The 22,307-nt window shown below is 44.8% G+C and overlaps 1 protein-coding gene across 1 annotated transcript in view; it reads right to left on the reverse strand.

Moving 5' to 3' along the window:
* The window catches only part of LOC129862933 (transient receptor potential cation channel subfamily M member 1-like), a 177,084-nt gene that overhangs the window by 7,840 nt on the left and 146,937 nt on the right, over nucleotides 1-22,307 (reverse strand). Inside the window, exons 26-29 of the mRNA XM_055935037.1 lie at nucleotides 11,713-11,845; nucleotides 11,039-11,386; nucleotides 9,804-10,918; nucleotides 2,575-3,455 (exon numbers count right to left, since the gene is read on the reverse strand). Of these exons, the coding sequence (XP_055791012.1) occupies nucleotides 2,575-3,455; nucleotides 9,804-10,918; nucleotides 11,039-11,386; nucleotides 11,713-11,845 (2,477 nt within the window). The remainder of the gene's footprint in view (nucleotides 1-2,574; nucleotides 3,456-9,803; nucleotides 10,919-11,038; nucleotides 11,387-11,712; nucleotides 11,846-22,307) is intronic.

The following is a 22,307-nucleotide window of genomic DNA, read 5'->3' on the forward strand; positions in this document are numbered from 1 at the left end:
CCTGGAGAAGGTGATCTACCTGTCCTGCCTGGAGAAGGTGATCTACCTGCCTCGTGGTACACAGACAACACCTGTCCTGTCTGGAGAAGGTGATCTACCTGTCCTGTCTGGAGAAGGTGATCTACCTGCCTCGTGGTACACAGACAACACCTGTCCTGTCTGGAGAAGGTGATCTACCTGCCTCGTGGTACACAGACAAATCCTGTCCTGCCTGGAGAAGGTGATCTACCTGCCTCGTGATGCACAGACAACACCTGTCCTGTCTGGAGAAGGTGATCTACCTGTCCTGCCTGGAGAAGGTGATCTACCTGTCCTGCCTGGAGAAGGTGATCTACCTGCCTCGTGGTGCACAGACAACACCTGTCCTGTCTGGAGAAGGTGATCTACCTGCCTCGTGGTACACACACAACACCTGTCCTGTCTGGAGAAGGTGATCTACCTGTCCTGTCTGGAGAAGGTGATCTACCTGCCTCGTGGTACACAGACAACACCTGTCCTGCCTGGAGAAGGTGATCTACCTGCCTCGTGGTACACAGACAACACCTGTCCTGTCTGGAGAAGGTGATCTACCTGCCTCGTGGTACACAGACAACACCTGTCCTGTCTGGAGAAGGTGATCTACCTGTCCTGTCTGGAGAAGGTGATCTACCTGTCCTGTCTGGAGAAGGTGATCTACCTGTCCTGTCTGGAGAGGGTGATCTACCTGCCTCGTGGTACACAGACAACACCTGTCCTATCTGGAGAAGGTGATCTACCTGTCCTGCCTGGAGAAGGTGATTTACCTGCCTCGTGGTGCACAGACAACACCTGTCCTGCCTGGAGAAGGTGATCTACCTGTCCTGCCTGGAGAAGGTGATCTACCTGCCTCGTGGTGCACAGACAACACCTGTCCTGCCTGGAGAAGAAGATCTACCTGTCCTGTCTGGAGAAGGTGATCTACCTGTCCTGTCTGGAGAAGGTGATCTACCTGTCCTGTCTGGAGAAGGTTATCTACCTGCCTCGTAGTACACAGACATCACCTGTCCTGTCTGGAGAAGGTGATCTACCTGCCTCGTGGTACACAGACAACACCTGTCCTGTCTGGAGAAGGTGATCTACCTGTCCTGCCTGGAGAAGGTGATCTACCTGCCTCGTGGTACACAGACAACACCTGTCCTGTCTGGAGAAGGTGATCTACCTGTCCTGTCTGGAGAAGGTGATCTACCTGCCTCGTGGTACACAGACAACACCTGTCCTGTCTGGAGAAGGTGATCTACCTGTCCTGTCTGGAGAAGGTGATCTACCTGCCTCGTGGTACACAGACAACACCTGTCCTGTCTGGAGAAGGTGATCTACCTGTCCTGTCTGGAGAAGGTGATCTACCTGCCTCGTGGTACACAGACAACACCTGTCCTGTCTGGAGTAGGTGATCTACCTGTCCTGTCTGGAGAAGGTGATCTACCTGCCTCGTGGTACACAGACAACACCTGTCCTGTCTGGAGAAGGTGATCTACCTGCCTCGTGGTACACAGACAACACCTGTCCTGCCTGGAGAAGGTGATCTACCTGTCTCGTGGTGCACAGACAACACCTGTCCTGTCTGGAGAAGGTGATCTACCTGCCTCGTGGTACACAGACAACACCTGTCCTGCCTGGAGCTGGTTGGTAGGTCTAGAAGCCCAGACATAGTGAGGGTAGGCTTTTCAGTAGTCTGACTAACTGGTTTTGGTAACAATATTTCCAGGTAACAGTCAGTTAAATGGTTGTGTTTTAATGCTCAGGTAGTGGATGATAGCTAGTACCGGTCATAAGGCAAGCAGTTCAGAGTGTGGTGATGAGAATGCAGTTTCACACAGGAAGTGGACTAAATGCCAATAGATTATTTATTTTATTCTAATTTCGTAGATATTACAATGATGTAGTTTTTCTTTTTCACCCCCACAATACTATATAGGGAAAATAATTTATTCTAGGAGATTGATTAAATGAAAAAGTATTCTTTTTGTAGGACAGTTTACATTTGACTGGGACTACAAGTGTTCAGCAGGAGTTCTGGGGTGGTTCTGGAGTGTCTGACAGTGGTCCAGTGGTGGAAAGTTCTGGAGTATTCGGCAGTGGTCCAGTGGTGTCTGATTCAGGGGTGGAGGGATCTGGAGTATTTGACAGTGGTCCTGTGATGGCTGGTTCTGGAGTATTTGACAGTAGTCCAGTGGTGGATGATCCTGGAGTGTTTGACAGTGGTCCAGCGGTGGATGGTTCTGGAGTGTTTGACAGTAGTCCTGTGATGGAAGGTTCTGGAGTGTTTGACAGTGGTCCAGCGGTGGAAGGTTCTGGAGTGTTTGACAGTGGTCCAGCGGTGGAAGGTTCTGGAGTGTTTGACAGTGGTCCAGTGGTGGCTGGTTCTGGAGTGTTTGACAGTGGTCCTGTGATGGAAGGTTCTGGAGTGTTTGACAGTGGTCCAGCAGTGGATGATCCTGAAGTGTTTGACAGTGGTCCTGTGATGGAAGGTTCTGGAGTGTTTGACAGTGGTCCTGTGATGGCTGGTTCTGGAGTGTTTGCCAGTGGTTCAGCGGTGGAAGGTTCTGGAGTGTTTACCAGTGGTCCTGTGATGGAAGGTTCTGGAGTGTTTGACAGTGGTTCAGTGGTGGAAGGTTCTGGAGTGTTTGACAGTGGTCCAGCGGTGGAAGGTTCTGGAGTGTTTGCCAGTGGTCCTGTGATGGCTGGTTCTGGAGTGCTTGACAGTGGTTCAGCGGTGGAAGGTTCTGGAGTGTTTGCCAGTGGTCCTGTGATGGCTGGTTCTGGAGTGCTTGACAGTGGTTCAGCGGTGGAAGGTTCTGGAGTGCTTGACAGTGGTTCAGCGGTGGAAGGTTCTGGAGTGTTTGCCAGTGGTTCAGCGGTGGAAGGTTCTGGAGTGCTTGACAGTGGTTCAGCGGTGGAAGGTTCTGGAGTGTTCGCCAGTGGTCCTGTGATGGCTGGTTCTGGAGTGCTTGCCAGTGGTTCAGCGGTGGAAGGTTCTGGAGTGTTTGCCAGTGGTTCAGGGGTGGAAGGTTCTGGAGTGTTCGCCAGTGGTCCTGTGATGGAAGGTTCTGGAGTGTTTGCTAGTGGTTCAGCGGTGGAAGGTTCTGGAGTGTTTGCCAGTGGTCCTGTGATGGAAGGTTCTGGAGTGTTTGCCAGTGGTCCTGTGATGGAAGGTTCTGGAGTGTTTGCCAGTGGTCCTGTGATGGAAGGTTCTGGAGTGTTTGCCAGTGGTCCTGTGATGGAAGGTTCTGGAGTGTTTGCCAGTGGTCCAGCGGTGGAAGGTTCTGGAGTGTTTGCCAGTGGTCCAGGCTCTTGGTTTCTCCATGCTCTATCCCAGGCTCTTCCTTTCCGGTCGCTGGCGTTCCAGTTCTTAGACCTGTGAGAGAACATCTTCTTCTCAGCCATCAGCAGGTAGCCTTGACTGGGGCAGTAGCCTGCCAGACCTGGGTGTGGTCCTCCTCAGTATGGATAGAATGTATGTATGGATGGAATAACTAGTTCAATCTCTATAGCTGGAATAACTCATTTGTCTTCATTGTTGGAATAACTAATTCAGTCTAAATGGTTGGAATAAATAGTTCAGTCTCACTGGTTGAAATAACAAATGCAGTCTATGTTTGGAAAAACTATTTCAGTCTCTATGGTTGAAACAACTAGTTCAGTCTGTATAGCTAGAATACCTATTTAAATTGCTATGGTTTGAGTAAGGAGTTAATTCTCTTGTTCGGCTAAACACGTTCAGTCTCTGTTGTTTGAGGAACTAGGGCTGGCCCTCACTTCATATTCAGCGCCAAACCCACTGGCACCAGGTCATCTATGAGTATTTGCTAGGTAAAGCCCCGTCTTATCTGGCTACCCCTACCCCGGTCAACAGCCCTTCACCCCCCACAGCAACTTGCCCAAACCTCCCATTTCTCCTTCACTCAAATCCAGACAGCTGATGTTCTGAAAGAGCTGAAAAATCTGGACCCCAACAAATCAGCCGAGCTAGACATTCTGGACCCTCTCTTTCTAAAATAATCCCCCGAAATTGTTGCAACCCCTATTACTAGCCTGTTCAACCTCTCTTTCGTATCCCCAAAGATTGGAAAGCTGCCACGGTCATCCCCCTCTTCAAAGGAGGGGAGACACTCTAGACCCAACTGCTACAGACCTATATCTATCCTACCCTGCCTTTCGAAGGTCTTCGAAAGCCAAGTTAACAAACAGATCACCGACCATTTCGAATCCCATCGTACCTTCTCCGCTATGCAATCTGGTTTCCGAGCCGGTCATGGGTGCACCTCAGCCACGCTCAAGGTCCTAAACGAAATCATAACCGCTATCGATAAGAGACAATACTGTGCAGCTGTATTCATCGACCTGGCCTAGGCTTCCGACTCTGTCAATCACCACATTCTTATCGACAGCCTCAACAGCCTTGATTTCTCAAATGACTGCCTCGCCATGTTCACCAACTACTTCTCATACAGAGTTCAGTGTGTCAAATCGGAGGGCCTGTTGTACGAACCTCTGGCAGTCTCTATGGGGGTGCCACAGGGTTCAATTCTCGGGCCGACTCTTTTCTCTGTATTTATCAATGATGTCGCTCTTGCTGCTGGTGATTCTCTGATCCACCTCTACGCAGACGACATCATTCTGTATACATCTGGCCCTTATTTGGACACTGTGTTAAGCATTTCCAATCCAAAATTAAATCTAGAATCGGCTTCGTATTAAGCAACAAAGCATTCTTCACTCATGCTGCCAAACATACCATCGTAAAACTATCCTGACGATCCTTGACTTCGGCGATGTCATTTACAAAATAGCCTCCAACACTACTCAGCAAATTAGATGCAGTCTATCACAGTGACATCCGTTTTGTCACCAAAGCACCATATACTACCCACCACTGTGACCTGTATGCTCTCGTTGGCTGGCCCTCGCTACATACTATTTGACAAACCCACTGGCTCCAAGTCATCTATACGTCTTTGCTAGGTAAAGCCCCACCTTATCTCAGCTCACTGGTCACCATAGCAGCATCCACCCCTAGCACGCGCTCCAGCAGGTATATTTCGCTGGTCATCCCCAAAGCCAATTCCTCCATTGGCCGCCTTTCCTTCTAGTTATCTGCTGCCAATGACTGGAACGAATAGCAAATATCATTGAAGCTGGAGACTTATACCTCCCTCACTAACTTTAAGCACCAGCTGTCAGAGCAGCTCACAGATAGGCTCTGTACAGGTGCAGCTATATGTAAACAGCCCATCCAACTACCTCATCCCCATGCTGTTAATTTTTTATTCTGATTTTTTTGCTCCTTTGCACTCCAGTGTCTGTACTTAAACATTCATCTTCTGTACATCTATCACTCCAGTGTTTAATTGCTCATTTGTAATTACTTCACCACTATGGCCTATTTATTGCCTTACCTCCCTAATCTTACCTCATTTGCTCACACTGTATATAGACTTTTTCTATTGTGTTATTGACTGTATGTTTTGTTTATTCCATGTGTAACTCTGTGTTGTTATTTGTGTCGCACTGCTTTGCTTTATCTTGGCCAGGTCGCAGTTGTAAATGAGAACTTGTTCTCTACTAGCCTACCTGGTTAAAAAAAGGTGAAATAAAAATAAATAAAATGAAGTGTCTATGGTTGGAATAACTAGTTCAGTCTGTATGGTTGGAATAACTAGTTCGGTCTGTATGGTTGGAATAACTAGTTCAGTCTGTATGGTTGGAATAACTAGTTCAGTCTGTATGGTTGGAATAACTAGTTCAGTCTGTATGGTTGGAATAACTAGTTCAGTCTGTATAGTTGGAATAACTAGTTCAGTCTGTATAGTTGGAAAACTACTTCAGTCTGTATGGTTGGAATAACTAGTTCAGTCTGTATAGTTGGAATAACTAGTTCATTCTGTATGGTTGGAATAACTAGTTCATTCTGTATGGTTGGAATAACTAGTTCAGTCTGTATGGTTGGAATAACTAGTTCATTCTGTATGGTTGGAATAACTAGTTCAGTCTGTATGGTTGGAATAACTAGTTCATTCTGTATGGTTGGAATAACTAGTTCAGTCTGTATGGTTGGAATAACTAGTTCAGTGTCTATGGTTGGAATAACTAGTTCAGTGTCTATGGTTGGAATAACTAGTTCATTCTGTATGGTTGGAATAACTAGTTCAGTGTCTATGGTTGGAATAACTAGTTCAGTGTCTATGGTTGGAATAACTAGTTCAGTGTCTATGGTTGGAATAACTAGTTCAGTCTGTATGGTTGGAATAACTAGTTCTGTCTTTGTGGTTGGAATAACTAGTTCATTCTGTATGGTTGGAATAACTAGTTCATTCTGTATGGTTGGAATAACTAGTTCAGTGTCTCTGGTTGGAATAACTAGTTCAGTCTGTATGGTTGGAATAACTAGTTCAGTCTGTATGGTTGGAATAACTAGTTCAGTGTCTATGGTTGGAATAACTAGTTCAGTCTGTATGGTTGGAATAACTAGTTCAGTGTCTATGGTTGGAATAACTAGTTCATTCTGTATAGTTGGAATAACTAGTTCATTCTGTATGGTTGGAATAACTAGTTCAGTCTGTATGGTTGGAATAACTAGTTCATTCTGTATGGTTGGAATAACTAGTTCATTCTGTATGGTTGGAATAACTAGTTCATTCTGTATGGTTGGAATAACTAGTTCATTCTGTATTGTTGGAATAACTAGTTCATTCTGTATGGTTGGAATAACTAGTTCATTCTGTATGGTTGGAATAACTAGTTCATTCTGTATGGTTGGAATAACTAGTTCATTCTGTATGGTTGGAATAACTAGTTCAGTCTGTATGGTTGGAATAACTAGTTCAGTCTGTATGGTTGGAATAACTAGTTCATTCTGTATGGTTGGAATAACTAGTTCAGTCTGTATAGTTGGAATAACTAGTTCATTCTGTATGGTTGGAATAACTAGTTCATTCTGTATGGTTGGAATAACTAGTTCATTCTGTATGGTTGGAATAACTAGTTCAGTCTGTATGGTTGGAATAACTAGTTCATTCTGTATGGTTGGAATAACTAGTTCATTCTGTATGGTTGGAATAACTAGTTCATTCTGTATGGTTGGAATAACTAGTTCATTCTGTATGGTTGGAATAACTAGTTCAGTCTGTATGGTTGGAATAACTAGTTCAGTCTGTATGGTTGGAATAACTAGTTCATTCTGTATGGTTGGAATAACTAGTTCATTCTGTATGGTTGGAATAACTAGTTCATTCTGTATGGTTGGAATAACTAGTTCATTCTGTATAGTTGGAATAACTAGTTCATTCTGTATGCTTGGAATAACTAGTTCAGTCTGTATGGTTGAAATAACTAGTTCAGTCTGTATGGTTGGAATAACTAGTTCAGTCTGTATGGCTGGAATAACTAGTTCAGTGTCTATGGTTGGAATAACTAGTTCAGTCTGTATGGTTGGAATAACTAGTTCTGTCTTTGTGGTTGGAATAACTAGTTCAGTCTGTATGGTTGGAATAACTAGTTCAGTGTCTATGGTAGGAATAACTAGTTCATTCTGTATGGTTGGAACAACTAGTTCAGTCTGTATGGTTGGAATAACTAGTTCAGTCTGTATGGTTGGAATAACTAGTTCATTCTGTATGGTTGGAATAACTAGTTCATTCTGTATGGTTGGAATAACTAGTTCAGTCTGTATGGTTGGAATAACTAGTTCTGTCTTTGTGGTTGGAATAACTAGTTCAGTCTGTATGGTTGGAATAACTAGTTCAGTGTCTATGGTAGGAATAACTAGTACAGTCTGTATGGTTGGAATAACTAGTTCAGTGTCTATGGTTGGAATAACTAGTTCAGTGTCTATGGTTGGAATAACTAGTTCAGTGTATATGGTTGGAATAACTAGTTTGGTCTGTATGGTTGGAATAACTAGTTCAGTCTGTATGGTTGGAATAACTAGTGCAGTGTCTATAGTTGGAATAACTAGTTCAGTGTCTATGGTTGGAATACCTAGTTCAGTCTGTATGGTTGGAATAACTAGTTCAGTGTCTATGGTTGGAATAACTAGTTCAGTCTGTATGGTTGGAATAACTAGTTCAGTCTGTATGGTTGGAATAACTAGTTCAGTGTCTATGGTTGGAATAACTAGTTCAGTCTGTATGGTTGGAATAACTAGTTCAGTCTCTATGGTTGGAATAACTAGTTCAGTCTGTATGGTTGGAATAACTAGTTTAGTCTGTATGGTTGGAATAACTAGTTCAGTGTCTATGGTTGGAATAACTAGTTCAGTCTGTATGGTTGGAATAACTAGTTCGGTCTGTATGGTTGGAATAACTAGTTCAGTCTGTATGGTTAAATAACTAGTTCAGTCTGTATGGTTGGAATAACTAGTTCAGTGTCTCTGGTTGGAATAACTAGTTCAGTTTGTTTATTTGGAATAACTAGTTCAGGCTCCATGGTTGGAGGAACTAGTTTAGTTTCTATGGTTAGAATATCTAGATAATTATCTGTGGTTTAAATACTTAGTTCAGTGTCTATAGCTGGGAAAACTAGTTCAGTGTCTATAAATGGGATAACTAGTTCAGTCTGTATGGTTGGAATAACTAGTTCGGTCTGTATGGTTGGAATAACTAGTTCGGTCTGTATGGTTGGAATAACTAGTTCAGTCTGTAGGGTTGGAATAACTAGTTCAGTGTGTATGGTTGGAATAACTAGTTCAGTGCCTATGGTTGGAATAAGTAGTTCACTCTCTATAGATGGAATAAGTAGTTCACTCTCTATGGTTGAATAAGTAGTTCAGTCTCTACAGCTGGAATAATTAGTTCAGTCTCTACATTTGGAATAACTTTTTTAGTCTATAGTTGGAATAAGTAGTTCACTCTCTACAGCTGGAATAACTAGTTCAGTCTCTATGGTTGGAATAACTAGTTCACTCTATGGTTAGAATAAGTTGTTCACTCTCTATAGATGGAATAAGTAATTCACTCTCTATGGTTGGAATAAGTCGGTCAGTGTGTATGGTTGGAATAACTAATCCAGTGTATATGGTTGGACTATCTTGTTCAGTCTCTGTAGCTGGAACAACTAGTTCAGTATCTATAGCTGGAACAGCTAGTTCAGTCTCTACAGCTGGAATAATTAGTTCAGTCTCTACAGTTGGAATAATTAGTTCAGTCTCTACAGTTGGAATAACCTTTTTAGTCTATGGTTGGAATAACTAGTTCAGTCTCTATGGTTGGAATAAGTAGTTCACTCTCTATGGTTGGAATAAGTAGTTCAGTCTCTACAGCAGGAATAATTAGTTCAGTCTCTACAGTTGGAATAACTTTTTTAGTCTATGGTTGGAATAAGAAGTTCAGTCTCTTTGTTTGGAATAAGTTGTTCAGTCTCTATGGTTGGAATAACTAGTTCAGTCTCTATGGTTGGAATAAGTGGTTCACTCTCTATAGATGGAATAAGTAGTTCACTCTCTATGGTTGGAATAAGTAGTTCACTCTCTATGGTTGGAATAAGTAGTTCACTCTCTATGGTTGGAATAAGTAGTTCAGTCTCTATGGTTGGAATAACTAGTTCAGTCTCTATGGTTCGAATAAGTAGTTCACTCTCTATGGTTGGAATAAGTAGTTCACTCTCTATGGTGTATATGTTTGGACTATCTTGTTCAGTCTCTGTAGCTGGAACAACTAGTTCAGTATCTATAGCTGGAACAACTAGTTCAGTATCTATAGCTGGAACAACTAGTTCCCTCTCTATGGTTGGAGGTACCAGTTGTGTTTTTATGGTTGGAAGAACCAGGTATGTTGCTATAGTTAGAGGACCCAGTGGAAGAACTCGTGGATCTAACTCTGTCTCTGGAGGATCCAGTTCGGTCGGAGGAGGGGACAACTTAATGTCTGGAGGAACCAGCAAAGCTTCTGGTGGAACCCGCAAAGCTTCTGGTGGAACCCGCAAAGCTTCTTGTGGAACCTGCAAAGCTTCTTGTGGAACCCGCAAAGCTTCTTGTGGAACCATGTCAGAAGGCTGTTTAAGTAGTTCAGTCTCTACAGCTGGTGGAATCAGAGGAAACATGTTAGACTCCTGTTTTTCAGGCTCAGGTTCAGAGAATCTTTGCGTGTCAGGTAGCTGGTCATGAGGCCAGGCCACAGAAACCTTGGGCTGTTGTCCGAAGTGGCTGTGGTGGACCTTGTGCTCCCAGCAGGCTGGCAACTGGCCTGGAGCATCGGACACCTGGCCTATCACAGATCTGTAGTCTGCTGCCCAGAGGGCCTCACTCTCATCCCCTGCTGTGTTTGGGGAGATGTTGCTTTTAGCCCTGGTCCTAGTGGATCGAGGGGTCAATGGAGGTGTGGTGTGGTAGTATGGGATAGCATGGATACACTTCTCCAATGGGGAGGACATGGTTGCCACCAGCTTGGACTTCTCTCTTGGCAGACCTTTTTTAGCTAACGCAGTATCCAGAGGATCTCTACTGTCTGGGGTTTCCTGTTTAGGATTGTAGCCTGCAACCCAGAGGGCCACGCAATCGGCAGCAGTTTGGTCGTAGAGGATAGTGCTCTTAGCCCTGCTTCTAGAGGTAATGCAGTGATCCACAGGGTTGCTGGGATAGCATTTAACAGATCTAGACTTCTCCAGCTTGGTCTTCTCACTTGGTAGACCTGCTTTAGCTAATGCAGCATCCAGTGGATCTGTGGGGTCTGGTACTTTGTCTTTAGATATGTCAGACATGGTTTCTCCTCCATCTGTCTCCCCTTCAGCCCTTTGTTCACATGGGGAGATCAGGATGTCCACATAGGAGCTGGGCCGTGTCCTGTCTGCTCTGTCCATGTCTAACGGCAGGCCATAGTCCTTGGAAACCCTGGCTTGTAGGCTGCCATGTCGCTCCCGGCCTACAGTCAGGGTAGATGCGCTAGACAATTTCTGTAGGCTGCCCTGCCTCTCCGGACCTACAGACAGGTTGGATGTTCTACTTACACTGCCCTGTCTCTCAGACCCTAGACGAGACAGTACGCTGCCCTGCCTCTCAGACCCTAGACGAGACAGAACGCTGCCCTGCCTCTCAGACCCTAGGCGAGACCGTACACTGCCCTGCCTCTCAGTGCCAAGCTGGGCTTTCCTCTCAGCCTCGTCCACGTCCATCTGGAAGCGGTACATGCTGTAGCCATCAGCGCTGTTGATGGAGCTGGCTCGGAGCAGGGAGGATGGGTCACAGTAGGAGGAGTGTGTGGAGTGGGAGCGTTTAAGCTCTGAATGGTCGACCCCAGCCAGCTTCTCTAGGGCGTTCATCATGCGGCTGTGGATGTCTTCCAGCTGAGCCAGGCGAAGGTCCACCGTCTGCAGGGACGCCTTCATGGTGTTCTCCCTCTCATTCACCTCCTCCAGACGCATGGACATGTTCTCCACCCTGGGGGAAGGAAGGAGAGACAGGAGTTTAATATTAGACAAGCTCCCAGAACTACGTATTCCTATTCACCCTGCAGGGAGCAACAGGAGCTTCAAGAACAGACATACTAATTCCTCACACTTATAAAATACCAGATTCAAAAAACACTTTTGGACATGGTCATTTTAATTGAATGAACCATCTGTCCCATCTTCAGCAGATGTTTTAATTGGGTGGGAGTGTTTTGCAGTGAGCAATGTGATTGGGTGGGAGTGTTTTGAAGTGAGCAATGTGATTGGGTGGGAGTGTTTTGCAGTGAGCAATGTGATTGGGTGGGAGTGTCTTACCGTTCTGATGTCACCTTGATCCTCTGGTCACTGGATGAATGGTGCTCGTCCTCCTTCTGTCTGAAGTACTCCTCCACACACTGCTCCTCAAACTCAAATAGAGCCTTCAGCTCCTCAGGGTTCAGCCGTAGCTCTGGAGGGAGACGGCAGGATATCTTTATTAGGTACATTTCTAAAAACTACCATGGAGACATGATATCTATGCTCTAGTCAGTGGAAGTGGAGTGCTTGTACAGGCCTGTGATTGAATGAATGACTGTTAATGACAGAGTCTAAGCCCTGTCTAAGCCCGGGCAGGGGTGGGTGGGGTTCTAAGCTAACACATGGAATTGTTTTAAGATGATCATACCGAGGATGAATTAGCTATTTGATTTTGAATTGTAAAACCCCTTAATGTATCAAAAATGTATTAAAAAATAATTGGATGAAACACTGAATTTGACATTACTGCTATTAGCCAATAGAAACGTATTGAATAACAGATTCACTTTATTGAACAACAGATAATCGCCCCAAATATCAAAAGGAAGTTTGTTCTGAAGTGTCCAGATAGAAGAAAGATCAGGAAACTATTTGACTTTTTTACATGTATTTTTCCCCTTATTTTAGGCAGTAAACTACTGTATACAAAAGTATGTGGACACCCCTTCAAATTAGTGGATTCGGCTATTTCAGCCACACCCGTTGCTGACAGGTGTATAAAATCGAGCACACAGTCATGCAATCTCCACAAAGAAACACTGGCAGCAGAATGGACTTCTGAAGACCTCAGTGACTTTCAATATGGCACCATCATAGAGCTGCCCCCGGTCAAATGTAAGTGCTGTTATTGTGAAGAGGAAACGTCTAGGAGCAACAACGGCTCAGCCGTGAAGTGGTAGACCACACAAGCACACAGAACGGGACCGCCGGTACTGAAGCACGTAGCGCGTACGAATCGTCGGTCCTCGGTTGCAACACTCACTATCGAATTCCAAACTGCCTCTGGAAGCAACCTTAGCACAAAAACTGTTCGTCGGGAGCTTCATGAAATGGGTTTCCATGTCCGAGCAGCCGCACACAAGACTAAGATCACCATGCGCAATGCCAAGCTTTGGCTGGAGCTGTGTAAAGCTCGCCACCATTGGACTCTGGAGCAGTGGAAAAACGGTCTCTCGAGTGATTGTTCACGCTTCACTATCCAACAGTCCGACAGACGAATCTGGGTTTGGCGGATGCCAGGAGAACTCTACCTGCCCCTATGCATAGCGCCAACTGTAAAGTTTGGTGGAGGAGGAATAATGGTCTGGGGCTGTTTTTCATGGTTCGGGCCCCTTAGTTCCAGTGAAGGGAAATCTTAACGCTACAGCAACCAATGACATTCTAGATGATTCTGTGCTTCCAACTTTGGCAGCAGTTTGGGGAAGGCCCTTTCCTGTCTCAGCATCACAATTCCCCCATGCACAAAGCAAGGTCCATACAGAAATGGTTTCTTGAGATCAATGTGGAATAACTTGACTGGCCTGCACAGAGCCCTGACCTCAACCCCATCGAACACCTTTGGGATGAATTGGAACGCTGACTGTGAGCTAGGCCTAATCTTCCAACATCAATACCAGACCTCACTAATGATCTTGTGGCTGAATGGGAAGCAGGTCCCGAAAGCAATGTTCCAACATCTAGTGGAAAGCCTCACCAGAAGATTGGAGGCTGTTATAGCAGCAATGTTCCAGCATCTAGTGGAAAGCCTTCCCAGAAGAGTGGAGGCTGTTATAGCAGCAATGTTCCAACATCTAGTGGAAAGCCTCACCAGAAGATTGGAGGCTGTTATAGCAGCAATGTTCCAACATCTAGTGGAAAGCCTCACCAGAAGATTGGAGGCTGTTATAGCAGCAAAGAGGAGAACAACTCCATATTGGAAAGACATGCTCGACGAGCAGGTGTTTACGGTTAGCTACCCTTCCATCCAAACTCCTCCTGCACCACAGCCACCATAAATCATGAAATCATTAGATAACCTTCTATAATCAAGTACTGGGAGAAACTTGAACAATCTTCCTTCTACTTCCAAAGTGAGGCTGGATTTATTCATATAAACAAAACCAATCTTCATTTCAGCATCTTGTCAGTTTTTCAATGTGTTTTTAAAAAGACAGTTTATCATCAATCCATATACCCAATTACTTATCATGGGGAACTTGCTCAATTTGGGCTCCCTTTAATTTGCTAACACGCAGGTCCTCAGGGTCAAGACCTAGAAAATAACATACATTTGGTTTTATTAGCATTTAGTTGAAGTTTAAGATCAGTAAGCTATTTTTTACTTAGTGAAAATCATATTGAAGGTCATTAATGGCCTGCTATAATGAGGGGGCACAGGAGTAAACAACTGATTCATCAGCATAGAGATTAATGTTACAGCTTTTTACAGACCAATATTATTTACATACATAGTGAAGAGAAGAGGAACCAAAATCGACCCCTGCAGCACATCTTTCATAATATTAAAGAAACTACATTTGATGCCGTGAGTGAGCACACATTGTGTCCTGTCACTTAGATGGTTCTTGAACCAATTGCAAGATGACTTATCTACAGTCGTGGCCAAAAGTTTATAGAATAACACAAATATTAATTTTCACAAAGTCTGCTGCCTCAGTTTGTATGATGGCAATTTGCATACACTCCAGAATGTTATGAAGAGTGATCTGATGAATTGCAATTAATTGCAAAGTTCCTGTTTGCCATGCAAATGAACTGAATCCCCCAAAAACATTTCCACTGCATTTCAGCCCTGCCACAAAAGGACCAGCTGACATCATTTCAGTGATTCTCTCGTTAACACAGGTGTGAGTGTTGACGAGGACAAGGCTGGAGATCACTCTGTCATGCTGATTGAGTTTGAATAACAGACTGGAAGCTTCAAAAGGAGGGTGGTGCTTGGAATCATTGTTCTTCCTCTGTCAACCATGGTTACCTGCAAGGAAACACGTGCCATCATCATTGCTTTGCACAAAAAGGCCTTCACAGGCAAGGATATTGCTGCCAGTAAGATTGCACCAAAATCAACCATTTATCGGATCATCAAGAACTTCAAAGAGAGAGGTTCAATTGTTGTGAAGAATGCTTCTGGGCGCCCAAGAAAGTCCAGCAAGCGCCAGGACCATCTCCTAAAGTTGATTCAGCTGCGGGATCAGGGCACCACGAGTACAGAGGTTGCTCAGGAATGGCAGAAGGCAGGCGTGAGTGCATCTGCACGCACAGTGAGGCGAAGACTTTTGGAGGATGGCCTGGTGTCAAGAAGGGCAGCAAAGAAGCCACTTCTCTCCAGGAATAACATCAGGGAAAGACTGATATTCTGCAAAAGGTATAAGGATTGAACTGCTGAGGACTGGGGTAAAGTCATTTTCTCTGATGAATCCCCTTTCCGATTGTTTGGGGCATAGGGAAAAAAGCTTGTCCGGAGAAGACAAGGTGAGCGCTACCATCAGTCCTGTGTCATGCCAAAAGTAAAGCATCCTGAGACAATTCATGTGTGGGGTTGCTTCTCAGCCAAGAGAGTGGGATAACTCACAATTTTGCCTAAGAACACAGCCATGAATAAAGAATGGTATCAACACATCCTCCGAGAGCAACTTCTCCTAACCTTTCAGGAACAGTTTGGTGATGAACAATGCCTTTTCCAGAATGATGGAGCACCTTGCCATAAGGCAAAAGTGATAACTGAGTGGCTCGGGGAGCAACACATCAATATTTTGGGTCCATGGCCAGGAAACTCCCTAGACCTTAACTTCTTATGGGCAGGTGGGATGCTAGCGTCAGAAATAGCGATACAATTAATCACTTACCTTTGATGATCTTCATATGGTTGCAGTCACAAGAGTCCCTGTTACACAATAAATGTTAGTTTTGTTCGATAAAGTCCTTCTTTATGTCCCAAAAACTCTGTTTTGTTGGCGCGTTTTGTTCAGTATTCCACTGGCTCAAAGGCGGTCACGACATGCAGACGAATACATCCTAATAGTAGTTGTAAAAGTTATAAACAATGTTTATAATTAATCCTCAGGTATGCCTATTATCTAAATAATCAATAATATTTCAACTGGACAATAGTGTCTTCAATAGAAAGTAAAAACAACGAACGGCGAGCAATCAGTCACGGGCGCAAAACAGCTCTGGTTCATTCTAGAGTCCACATAGAAAATGGTCTCATTCTTCCTCATTTTTCAGAATACAAGCCTGAAGCAATGTCTAACGACTGTTGACTTCTAGTGGAAGCCATAGGAACTGCATTCTGTGTCCTAATCATTTAGATACTGTATAGGCATTCAATAGAAAAGTACCAAGATCAAAAATATCCCACTTCCTTGATGGATTTTCCTCAGGTTCTCGCCTGCCATTTAAGTTCTGTTATACTCACAGACATTATTTTAACAGTTTTGGAAACTTCAGAGTTTTCTATCCAATACCAGCATGCATATGCATATCCTCGCTTCTGGGCCTGAGTAACAGGCAGTTTATATTGGGCACCTCATGCATCCAAAATTAAAAATACTGCCCCTACCCAAGAGAGGTTAAACCCATTGAGAACTTGTGGTAAATCCTCAAGAGGAAGGTGGACAAACAAAACCCCACAAATTCTGACAAACTCCAAGCATTGATTATGCAAGAATTGGCTGCCATCAGTCAGGATGTGGCCCAGAAGTTAATTGACAGCATGCCAGGGTGGATTGCAGAGGTCTTGAAAAAGAAGGGTCAACACTGCAAATATTGACTTTTTGCATCAACTTCATGTAATTGTCAATAAAAGCCTTTGACACTTATGAAATGCTTGTAATTATACTTCAGTATTCCAAAGTAACATCTGACAAAAATATCTAAAGACACTGAAGCAGCAAACTTTGGAAATTAATATTTGTGTCATTCTCAAAACTTTTGGCCACGACTGTAGGCTAATTTCAGACAACCTTTGAACAAGTAAGAAAGGATCAACTGTATCAAATGCCTTCGACAGGTCAAAAAGGCAGCACAATGATTTTTATGGTCTAAACAATATAGCACATAATCTAAGACAAGTGTAGCTGCTGAAACAGCGCTCTGTCCAGGTCTGAAACCACATTGGTGCTCATTAAGAATACAATGACAAGTTAAATAAATTCTAAGCTGAGAGTTGGCCTGGCGAGATAGCCTGAACCTGGACCATAGTTATCAAAGTCAGAAGTGTCTCCACCTTTGTGTAAGGAAAATACTTGTGCTGTTTTCCAGATCTTATGGAAACAATTGTCAAGCTAAAATATAGATTAAAGTGGCAATATGTAACTTTTTGGGCAACCTGACCAAATTCACATAGAAATGTGAGTTATAGATCTATCCTTCTACTTGAAAGAAAGTCTAAGAAGCTGTAGTATATGTTCTATGTGCGCTATTTCTATGCTTTCCGTTCTTCAGTTTAGTTTTTGCATCTTTCACTTTCAAGCTTCAAACAGCTGAAACAACAATATGTTTGTTTATGGAAAACATATTTCCCAGTGGCTTAGATTGTACAATGATTCTCTACACACTATACTAGCTTATTTTGTCACATAAACTGCAATTAGGCCAACGATTACAGTTTTAGCAACCAGGAGTGATATCTGCATAGTTCAACTTTAATGATGGGGCAGAACGCTGCAGCTAAAAGGAATCAAGTGAGTCAGCCCCAGTGGATTTATTTACGTTGATCTTCAATACGGCACTTAGTACATTATAGACATGAAGTGATTGAAATGATAAAGAGGAATGTGTATCTGAGAATGTAACGTTGTCTGCAACCTGGCTTGAGGTGAGCATAGGACTCCTCTCAGAGTTTTCAGAAGCTATTATATCAAATAGGTGGCTCTCTGTGGCAAAGTGGTTATTGAAAGCACCACACATTTCCATCTTATCTGTTATGGGAACAGAGCCTGTCATAACCTGCTGGTGTAATGGAGTTTTGTTTCAGAGATGTGACTACCTTCCATAAAGCAGCTGGATTCCCACCATTCTCAGATACACAGTTCAAAAAGCATGTTCATTTTTCTTTTCTAACCAGGGATAGGCATCTATTTCTCAAGCGTCTGAAGAACTGCCAGTCAGTGGTAGAATCAGTCAGCCTTAGCCCAGATGTAGAATCAGTCAGCCTTAGCCCAGACGTAGAATCAGTCAGCCTTAGCCCAGATGTAGAATCAGTCAGCCTTAGCCCAGACGTAGAATCAGTCAGCCTTAGCCCAGATGTAGAATCAGTCAGCCTTAGCCCCGACATAGAATCAGTCAGCCTTAGCCCAAGCTAAATTTCTCTCCTGAAGTTTCTCTGATTTCTCTGATAGTTCATGCATGCACCATGGATTATCTTGAACGGTGCATGCTTATCAGTAATAGAGTTGAGCAAAGAAGTAAATAACGTTGGGCCTGATCCGAGTCAGAGATGCCAACCGTATTATCTCTCAAGAGAATTCTTGTTGGTTATTGTCACAGCCGTGTTTATCCCGCTCAAGCTGATACCACGACGATCCTCAAGGAACTTCACTGGACTTTATGCAAACTGGAAACCATATATCCTGAGGCTGCATTTATTGTAGCTGGGGATTTTAACAAAGCAAATTTGAGAACAAGGCTACCTAAATTCTATCAGCATATCATATCATATATGGACCTCCCGGGTGGCGCAGTGGTCTAGGGCACTGCATCGCAGTGCTAGCAGTGCTAGCTGCGCCACCAGAGTCTCTGGGTTCGCGCCCAGGCTGGGCTGGGTTTGCGCCCAGGCTCTGTCGCAGCCGGGAGGTCCGTGGGGCGACGCACAATTGGCATACGTCCGGGGTTAGGGAGGGTTTGGCCGGTAGGGATATCCTTGTCTCGGTATGTAATAAAATGTATGCACTCTACTGTAAGTCGCTCTGGATAAGAGCGTCTGCTAAATGACTAAAATGTAAAATGTAAAAAATATATTGATTGTAGCACTGGTGCAGGCCAAATTCTGGATCACTGCTTGCCTAACTTCCGTGATGCATACAAGGCCCTCCCCCGCACTCCTCTCGACCATGACTCCATTTTGCACATCCCTTCCTATAGGCAGAAACTCAAACAGGATGTACCAGAGATAAGGAGTATTCAACGCTGGGCTGACCAATCCACGCTTCAAAACTGAAAGCGCAATCCACCTCATTTAACCATGGAGAGGTGACTGGGAATGTGGCCAAATACAAATCAATCAAACAAGCGAAATGTCAAGATAGAGACAAAGTGGAGTCGCAGGTCAACGCAAGACTGCCGGCCCAGACGGCATCCCTAGCCGCGTCCTCAGAGCATGTGCCGACCAGCTGGCTGGTGCGTTTATGGATATCTTCAATCGCTCCCTATCCCAGTCTGCTCTCCCCACATGCTTCAAGATGGCCACCACGGTTCCTGTTCCCAAAAAGGCAAAGTAACTGAACTAAATGACTATCGCCCAGTAGCACTCATTTCTGTCATCATGAAGTGCTTTGAAAGACTAGTCAAGGATCATATCACCTCCACCTTACCGGCCACCCTAGACCCACTTCAATTTGCTTACCGCCCCAGTAGGTCCACAAACAATGCAATCGCAATCACACTGCCCTAACCCATCTGGACAAGAGGAATATCTATGTAAGAATGCTGTTCATTGACTACAGCTCAGCATTCAACACCATAGTACCCTCCAAGTTCTGTGCAATTGGGTCCTGGACTTCCTGCCGGCTGCCCCCAAGTGGTGAGGGTAGGAAACAACATCTCCACTTCGCTGGGGCTCCACAAGGGTGCGTTCTCAGCCCTCTCCTGTACTCCCTGTTCACCCATGACTGCGTGGCCATGCATGCCTCCAACTCAATCATCAAGTTTGCAGACGACACAACAGTAGTAGGCTTGATTACCAACAACGACGAGACGGCCTACAGGGAGGAGGCTCTCGAGGTGTGGTGTCAGAAAAACAACCTCTCACTCAACGTCAACAAAACAAAGGAGATGATCGTGGACTTCAAGAAACAGCAGAGGGAGCACCCCACTATCCACATCGACGGGACAGCAGTGGAGAGGCTGGAACGTTTCAAGTTCCTTGGCGTACACATCACGGACAAACTGAAATGGTCCACGCACACCTCAGGAGGCTGAAGAAATTTAGCTTGTCAACTAAAACCCTCACAAACTTTTACAGATGCACAATCGAGAGCATCCTGTCGGGCTGTATCACCGCCTGGTACGGCAACTGCTCCGCCCACAACCGTAAGGCTCTCCAGAGGGTGGTGCGGACTGCACAACGCATCACTGGGGGCAAACTACCTGCCCTCCAGGACACCTACAGCACCTGATGTCACAGGAAAGGCAAAAAGAAAATCAAGGACAACAACCACCCGAGCCACTGCCTGTTCACCCCGCTATCATCCAGAAGGCGAGGTCAGTACAGGTGCATCAAAGCAGGGACCGAGAGACTGAAAAACAGCTTCTATCTCAAGGCCATCAGACTGTTAAACAGACAAAACTATCATGGAGAGGCTGCTGCCTACATGCAGACTTGAAATCATTGGCCGTTTTAATAAATGGATGTTACGTTCCCCAGTTTCTATGTTGTTGTGGGTTTGTATGTGTTTATGTGTGTATTTCAGGAAATGGCTTCCTGAAGTCCAAAGCAGCTGATTGGTCGCCCCCATTGCAAATTGGAGCTCTGACCCCGCCCTCTCGTCAGGGGATACAGCTGTCTTCAATGACAGACTCCTTCTGCAGCTGTATATAAGCCAGTGTTCCTTTGTTAGGGTAGAGAGAGCTTCTTTCATGTCCTGTGTTGGTTGCACCTCAGACAGTTTTTGTAAAGTATTTTGTAGCCGGTCCTGTTTATGTTAAAAAAAAAAGGTGTTTTGATTAGTGAAATTGTTCACTTTAAGTTTGTATTATTCTGTTTCATTTGTTCCCAGGGGGGAAGGGGAAGGCACCTTGGGAGTGCTTAGACAAGAGGCCTGCGGGCATACATATACTCGTAGTATTTACTATGTCTACGCACACTAGGTAAGACCTGGGCGGACCATCCCCTGTATTTCAAATCAAATCAAAGTTTATTTGTCACGTGGGCCGAATACAACAGGTATTACAGTGAAATGCTTACTTACAGGCTCTAACCAATAAACCAAAAAAGGTGTTAGGTGAACAATAGGTAAGTAAAGAAATAACAGTAGCGAGGCTATAAAAGTAGCGAGGCTACATACAGACACTGGTTAGTCGGGCTGATTGAGGTAGTATGGTTAAAGTGACTATGCAGTTAGCATGCCAGGTGGCGCTAAGAATAGGTAGGTAGGAGAGGGGACTCTTTAACTTTTACTTACTTTGCTTTGGTTCTGTCCAGCCCCCTTTCCCCAAATTACAGTGTGAAGGAATAAATTCCCTGTTAATGGTCAAATTCTCTGCCTCTGTCATCTTTACCTCCACCTCCAGTCCCATACCTCTATTCAACCACCTCCAGTCCCATACCTCTTTACCTCCACCTCCAGTCCCATACCTCTTTACCTCCACCTCCAGTCCCATACCTCTTTACCTCCACCTCCAGTCCCATACCTCTTTACCTCCTCCTACAGTCAAATACCTCTTTACCTCCACCTCCAGTCCCATACCTCTTTACCTCCACCTACAGTCACATACCTCTATACCTCCACCTCCAGTCCCATACCTCTTTACCTCCAGTCCCATACCTCTATACCTCCACCTCCAGTCCCATACCTCCACCTCCAGTCCCATACCTCTATACCTCCACCTACAGTCCCATACCTCTTTACCTCCACCTACAGTCCCATACCTCTTTACCTCCACCTACAGTCCCATACCTCTTTACCTCCACCTACAGTCCCATACCTCTTTACCTCCACCTCCAGTCCCATACCTCTATACCTCCACCTACAGTCCCATACCTCTTTACCTCCACCTACAGTCCCATACCTCCACCTACAATCACATACCTCTTTATCTCTTTACCTCCACCTACAGTCCCATACCTCCACCTACAGTCACATACCTCTATACCTCCACCTACAGTCACATACCTCTTTACCTCCACCTACAGTCCCATACCTCTTTACCTCCACCTACAGTCCCATACCTCCACCTACAATCACATACCTCTTTACCTCCACCTACAGTCCCATACCTCTATACCTCCACCTACAGTCCCATACCTCTTTACCTCCAACTACAGTCACATACCTCTTTACCTCCACCTACAGTCCCATACCTCTATACCTCCTACAGTCCCATACCTCTTTACCTCCACCTACAGTCCCATACCTCTTTACCTCCACCTACAGTCCCATACCTCTATACCTCCACCTACTGTCCTATACCTCTTTACCTCCACCTACAGTCCCATACCTCTTTACCTCCACCTACAGTCCCATACCTCTTTACCTCCACCTCCAGTCCCATACCTCTTTAACTCCACCTACAGTCCCATACCTCCACCTCCACTCCCATACCTCTATACCTCCACCTACAGTCCCATACCTCTTTACCTCCACCTACAGTCCCATACCTCTTTACCTCCACCTACAGTCCCATACCTCCACCTCCACTCCCATACCTCTATACCTCCACCTACAGTCCCATAC

The sequence above is a fragment of the Salvelinus fontinalis genome, chromosome 9 (assembly GCF_029448725.1).
Source record: "Salvelinus fontinalis isolate EN_2023a chromosome 9, ASM2944872v1, whole genome shotgun sequence".
NCBI classification, from domain to species: domain Eukaryota; kingdom Metazoa; phylum Chordata; class Actinopteri; order Salmoniformes; family Salmonidae; genus Salvelinus; species Salvelinus fontinalis.